Consider the following 6,603-nt stretch of genomic DNA (forward strand, 5'->3'; position numbering starts at 1 on the left):
CTCTAGATAACGGTTGCCATGTGTGTTTTCAGATGCATGACACAAGTATTTTCACCTGGACAAGACCTTAATTACCAGTTCGAGGTATAAATTCAGCAATCACAGGATTCTGGCCAAAATACTGAACCATGTGTGAGTCAACAAACATGTCCCTTGAATGCATGCAACACTATATATTTCAGTAAACCGTCCCTTCGGATGATTCTTGTATTGCCAAATTATTATCACATTGTTACAGTCACACACCAAAAGCAACAGGCCACTACAAAACCCTGCGCCCACACTGGCCACATTTATGGAAAGTGGCCCACAAGCTTGTGGCCAGTTAAAGCTGGCCAGTTCCCATATGGTCTAGCAGTTAGGATTCCTGGTTTTCTCGTACGCAGCCAGGGGTTGACTCCAGTTTTTCCTCTAGATAAAGGTTGCCGTGTGTGTTTTCAAATGGATGACACGAGTATTTTCACTTGGACAAGAGCTTAATTACCAGTTTGAGGAATCAATTCTGCAATCACAGGAATCTGCCCAAATACACTGAACCCCCGGGTTGAGTGAAAAAACAGATTCCCTGAATGCATACAACACTATATAATTCAGAAAACCGTCCTTTTGGATAATTCTTGTTTTGCCAAATTATTATCACATTGTTACAGTCACAGAACTAAAGCAACAGGCCACTACAAGGTCCTGCGCCCACGCTGACCACATGTATGGAAAGTGCGCCAGAAGCCCATGGCCAGTTTAAAGTGTCCAAATCCCATATGGTCTAGCGGTTAGGATTCCTGGTTTTCACCCAGGCGGCCCGGGTTCAACTCCCGGTATGGGAATGCATGCTCCTTTTTGCTTCCCTCCTCAAAAATCCAGCAAATCTTCCTGCACCAGAAGTGACTTTTTGGCCAACAGTAGAGCTACAGAACCCTGATATGTCGAGGTTCTGATCCAGCAAATCTTCCTGCACCAGAAGTGACTTTTTGGCCAGCAGTAGAGCTACAGAACCCTGATATGTCGAGGTTCTGACAAGCCCTTAGCCCCTTCGATAGCTCAGCTGGTAGAGCGGAGGATCGTAGGTTGGAGTGTTGGCCATCCTTAGGTCGCTGGTTCAACTCCGGCTCGAAGGAGGTGTTTTTTTCATGTTCCCACCAATGTTTTGGCTTGGAGCTGGCTTTCTCACAGCTGTCAGCAGAGCTTGAATTCGCAGTCCACAATTGGAAGGCAAAAGACCTTTCCCTGACCGGGAATCGAACCCGGGCCGCGGCGGTGAGAGCGCCGAATCCTAACCACTAGACCACCAGGGAGGGATGGAGGGCTCGTGGGCTCGTGGGCTGGTGCGCTGGTGGGCTGGTGGGCTGGAGGGCTGGTAGTCTGTTCTCCTGATAACAAGGTGAGAATGAGCAGACATCAATGCTTGCCACCGTCACATCGAAAACCAACAAGTCTGTAACAATCGGGGGTCTTTACTAATGGTGGGCCAGTGGCGCTCCATGTCACCTTTAGGTCGTGGTTATTCTTTGTTATGACAGCCAATCACGTACCCGGCTGCAACCTTGAAACTTATATTTTAGCCAATCAGCGCTCGTATCGCAACCGCGAATTTGCCAATCAGCGCTCGTATCGCAACCGCGAATTTGCCAATCAGCGCTCGTATCGCAACCGCGAATTTGCCAATCAGCGCCCGTTCCTCATCCGCGATTCTTCGTAGTAAGTAGATCAATTGATAACATTAAAAACTACCGGAGATTTAAGGATCACTTTTACTGTCTATGGTGAAGAAGAAGAAGATAACGGTCATCGATTAACTTCTAAACAACATTTGCAATGTAAGTGAGTCTTTTATCAATAAAATTACAATACTGGTGCACAAATATGCATTAATTCATGCTTCAAGAATGCACAGATAATCACGAGTTAATGTAAACTCATGAAGGACTAACTTAAACCATTTATTAATGATTACTACATCAGCAACTAATAAACATTCTATATGATTAATAGATTAAGTAATAAATAAATTGTTACCAGTCAAATGTACTTTAATGTATAAGTTGAGTAATAACATTATATTAACTAATGATTTAAATGTATATGTTAATTACTACAGTGGCCAAAGCTATGCACTTCAACTTCCAGTTGTCAGCTTTAATTAATCTTTAGCTAATGATTTGCAAAGGAAACTGAGGAACTGATTTATAATATAATATTGTGGTATATTATCTAATTGTCAATGTTTTACTATTTTAAAGGTGAGCTTATTGGAGTGGAATATCTTTACCAGCAAACTGGTAAAGTTCTGCAGGACTACAAGTTGGCCATTGAAGAGTCAGAGACTACTGAGGTTGGTATAGAGGTGGATGAAGGTTATGCTGAACTTGAGGAGTTTCAGGACATCACTGTCCCCACCTTTGACACTGAACGGACACCTGCTGCCTCTTCACAAGCATCAGTGTCTGCAGCATCTGCAGCATCATTTCCAACTCCTCCAGCAACCAGCCCCACGTCATCACTGTTTGTGGTCCCTCCATCATCAGTGTCATCTCCTGTCAGCAGCTCACTGCACGCTGAATCAAATCTAGAACTCTTTCCTGGAGCACATAGCTGTGAGTTTTACTAAAGTATTCATAAAGGTTTCGTATTTGTTATCACACTAACTATAAATTTGTATTTATCACATTGAAAGGCATAAATACAAATTTAAAATAAATATTTACCTTTTTAATGTTGCCACAGTGGACCGATTATCTGCAGAAACGGATCGTCCAACATTGGAAGAGAACACTTCACATGATGTAAGGGTCCAGTTTATTTTTTATGTACATTTACATGTGTGTAAGCATAATCTGGGTTACATTGGATGTGCTTTCATGTGAATATTTGTATTCACTGATGCTATCAAAAGTTCCTAAATTATCTTTCATTTTAGGATTACGTTGGACCTGATAATATTGAGGGGTATGGAGCCGTGCAGGACTTGGCAGAGTTTTTGGTTAGCCTCAGAGACCACCGTCTGGCTTTGCCGGGAGAAGAGTGCATCAAGATCATCTCCCTATGGCAGGCATTGGGGGAGTATGACAAGAAAAAGACCATTTACCCACCACTTAACCAAACCAACCTAAAACAGGGACGATTCAGGGCCACTAAGAAGATTGTGGCCCCAGGTGTGGAGAGCAGCAAAACGTATGTTACGCTTAGTAAACATAGGGTCTACACATTTTTTATATAAAATATATATAATACATCTGAAACTGGCTGAAATATCACCTAAAACCTGACACCTTCATGACTAGCTTATCTTCCTGTAGCCTGTTAAGTTCAAACTTAGCCTGATTACAACATAAATTATTAGTTGTGATTTACGTTTTATTCTGACTATATATATTAGGTTGCTAAGTATGTTACATTGCTATGAACACAGTTCCAACTGTACATTGGAATATTTAATTTAGAAGAAACAAGGCAATCATTTCTTAAATCATTAAAATCATTTTGTATCATGTTGAGTCAAATAATTTGTCTTTTACTGTACTTTAGTAAGTAGCCATGTAATAAGTGGGATAATATGCAGTCATTATTGTGAAAAAAACCTGACAGGCTGACTAACAACACCCTGTAATTATTCCACAACACAGTAGAGAACTGATTTATTGATATGACATTTCAACATCAATCTAAAAACAAAACAAAGAGAGACAACATAACTATGCGCACATATTATAAATGAACATTTAGACAACACAAAGCAAAACAGACAGCATAGGAAAGGTAAAATAAAAATAAGATCACACAATGAAAACAATCTTACATTAATAATATGTATTCTGTTGTAATTTGCAGGTGTTTCGTTGGGGCTCACAGTCCTGCACAGTGGCCTGACTGCAACCGAAGGCCATTTTCACAAGGCTCTGTGCTCTCTACCCAAACGCAGTGCGCTGTGATGGAATGAGGGTGTCCCGCTTCACTGTGGTAGCATGTGCTTACAAGCACATCCAAGATAGATATATAATATAAACGGTATGTTTATGTTTTTTATTATTATTTTGGCTAATATATGAAAAGTCCACTACAGTGGTAAAAACTATTTTTTTATTTACTTTTTTTTTTTAAGCAAATATGTCATAATTGCACTACTGTGGTAAATGTTTGTCTTTGTTTACTATTAATTCTTATTATTTTCTTAGTCTGATGTCAAAATTGCACTGCAAATGTTTGTTTTGGTTTTTACACTGATATGTACAAATTTTATTATTGTGGTAAACATTTTTGGTGTATACTGTACAAAATTGCATTACTGTTCTAAATGTTTTATTGGCTTTAAAATATATATGCAGATTAAAAGGGTTGTTAATATTTGCCCTCACACTATTGTTATTGTTCCTATTTGTATTCTCACAATATTTGTAAATGTATATATATTTGCACTGTTGTTATAATTTTATATAATGACTTTATATTTGCAAATAAAAAGGGTTGTTAATCTTTGCACTCACAATGTTTTTGTGCCTATTTCTCACTGTAATTGTAGTTTGCAAAAAAAAAACCATGTTTTTAAGTATTCCAGTATTACATAACAGTAAAACACACACACAAAGAAACAGGGACTTCCAGAATAAGTCAGAACATATAATAATATAATATAATGTTATACTGTAAAAATAATATATTATACTGAAAAAAAAAGTGTCAGTAAGCGCTGCGTTATTCATGTATTTTGTTATGAAAATGCACAAAAACACAAATCATGTATTTTTGCAATGAATAGTCACGTTTTATCTGTCAAATAATTTCGGCTTTTTTTATCCAGCTGGATGCCTTTGTCCATATAAGGTATTTCCTGTAGCGTGCGTCACATAGTGGTCACAAGTTGGTGCTTCTACGAGTCCGTTTTGGAGTTAATGCGAGAGAGCGCCCTCCGGCGTCCGGTATGAATGAAACGTACATAACGTGTTTGTTTACCCTGGAAAGTTCCCAAATTAAAGTGCGGGGTACGAATTTACGTTCGATTAAATTACGGGGGATAATGATGATTACGCACGCGTGCATCAGCAGCGTCAAAACGAACACATTCTAGGAATTACATCACTGGTCGGAGCGGGCCGCGAACTCGCGTACCTGTGCGTCTTTTAGGATCTTTACCTCGACTAATGGGCGCCGGCCTTGGCACAATGGATAACGCGTCTGACTACGGATCAGAAGATTCTAGGTTTGACTCCTGGCTGGCTCGCTCTGTGTTTGTTTTTCTCCGGCTTATTTTGTTGTTGTGTTTTTTTTCTCCAAAGTCCAAAAGAAAAGGCAACTCTCTAGGCATTCTTCTATTTTTTCCAAAAAAGGCACATTCTGCACACCCATTCCGATGTCTAGGGGAGACACGGACATGCTTTGGTATTGCCATTCGTCTCACAAAATGCAGGCTGGTGGGCCAGTTGATTCTAGAATGAACAATTTCATCGCTACTCTGTAACCGCTTTACTACTTTGAAGGGTGCAATGCCATGTGGTTTTGATGTCACAGGCTTGCCATTTTGAAGCCTTATCACTAATTGCCACCTGGACATTGAGAATAATTTGTAATCTGCATTAAACTGAACGAGCGAATAATCAGCAATTTTGCGGATTAAAAGTTGGTCTCACTTTCATTATTAACCTCACAACATGTCAGTTTTGTACCTTGACAGACCGACGATAGGCAGTTTTTCCTCTAGATAACGGTTGCCGTGTGTGTTTTCAGATGCATGACACAAGTATTTTCACCTGGACAAGACCTTAATTACCAGTTCGAGGTATAAATTCAGCAATCACAGGATTCTGGCCAAAAAACTGAACCATGTGTGAGTCAACAAACATGTCCCTTGAATGCATGCAACACTATATATTTCAGTAAACCGTCCCTTCGGATGATTCTTGTATTGCCAAATTATTATCACATTGTTACAGTCACACACCAAAAGCAACAGGCCACTACAAAACCCTGCGCCCACACTGGCCACATTTATGGAAAGTGGCCCACAAGCTTGTGGCCAGTTAAAGCTGGCCAGTTCCCATATGGTCTAGCAGTTAGGATTCCTGGTTTTCTCGTACGCAGCCAGGGGTTGACTCCAGTTTTTCCTCTAGATAAAGGTTGCCGTGTGTGTTTTCAAATGGATGACACGAGTATTTTCACTTGGACAAGAGCTTAATTACCAGTTTGAGGAATCAATTCTGCAATCACAGGAATCTGCCCAAATACACTGAACCCCCGGGTTGAGTGAAAAAACAGATTCCCTGAATGCATACAACACTATATAATTCAGAAAACCGTCCTTTTGGATAATTCTTGTTTTGCCAAATTATTATCACATTGTTACAGTCACAGAACTAAAGCAACAGGCCACTACAAGGTCCTGCGCCCACGCTGACCACATGTATGGAAAGTGCGCCAGAAGCCCATGGCCAGTTTAAAGTGTCCAAATCCCATATGGTCTAGCGGTTAGGATTCCTGGTTTTCACCCAGGCGGCCCGGGTTCAACTCCCGGTATGGGAATGCATGCTCCATTTTGCTTCCCTCCTCAAAAATCCAGCAAATCTTCCTGCACCAGAAGTGACTTTTTGGCCAGCAGTAGAGCTACAGAACCCTGAT

The 6,603-nt window shown here is 40.3% G+C and overlaps 1 protein-coding gene and 3 non-coding genes across 4 annotated transcripts; 3 read left to right on the forward strand and 1 right to left on the reverse strand.

Annotated features, from left to right (window-relative positions):
• Nucleotides 1-752: 752 nt before the first annotated feature.
• Nucleotides 753-824, forward strand: trnae-uuc (transfer RNA glutamic acid (anticodon UUC)). Its single transcript has one exon. It is a non-coding gene; the product is annotated as a tRNA-Glu (tRNA).
• Nucleotides 825-1,220: 396 nt separating this feature from the next.
• Nucleotides 1,221-1,292, reverse strand: trnae-cuc (transfer RNA glutamic acid (anticodon CUC)). The gene has a single exon. It is a non-coding gene; the product is annotated as a tRNA-Glu (tRNA).
• Nucleotides 1,293-2,212: 920 nt separating this feature from the next.
• Nucleotides 2,213-3,934, forward strand: LOC128022764 (uncharacterized). The gene is made up of 4 exons (XM_052610557.1): nucleotides 2,213-2,591; nucleotides 2,722-2,780; nucleotides 2,915-3,168; nucleotides 3,826-3,934. The coding sequence occupies exons 1-4, from the start codon at nucleotides 2,219-2,221 to the stop codon at nucleotides 3,932-3,934; spliced, it is 795 nt and encodes a 264-aa protein (XP_052466517.1). The 5' UTR covers nucleotides 2,213-2,218.
• A 2,501-nt stretch (nucleotides 3,935-6,435) lies between these two features.
• trnae-uuc (transfer RNA glutamic acid (anticodon UUC)) lies at nucleotides 6,436-6,507 on the forward strand. Its single transcript has one exon. It is a non-coding gene; the product is annotated as a tRNA-Glu (tRNA).
• Nucleotides 6,508-6,603: the final 96 nt, after the last annotated feature.

The sequence above is a fragment of the Carassius gibelio genome, chromosome A11, assembly GCF_023724105.1.
Source record: "Carassius gibelio isolate Cgi1373 ecotype wild population from Czech Republic chromosome A11, carGib1.2-hapl.c, whole genome shotgun sequence".
Classification (NCBI taxonomy): Eukaryota; Metazoa; Chordata; class Actinopteri; order Cypriniformes; family Cyprinidae; genus Carassius; species Carassius gibelio.

Bases quoted from the DNA above. Each gene is read 5' to 3' on its own strand.
- LOC128022764 (XM_052610557.1), top strand. From the start codon at position 2,219: ATGTTTTACTATTTTAAAGGTGAGCTTATTGGAGTGGAATATCTTTAC. The intron at 2,592-2,721 runs GTGAGTTTTACT...ATGTTGCCACAG, and splicing joins CTTTCCTGGAGCACATAGCT to TGGACCGATTATCTGCAGAA. The intron at 2,781-2,914 runs GTAAGGGTCCAG...CTTTCATTTTAG, and splicing joins AAGAGAACACTTCACATGAT to GATTACGTTGGACCTGATAA.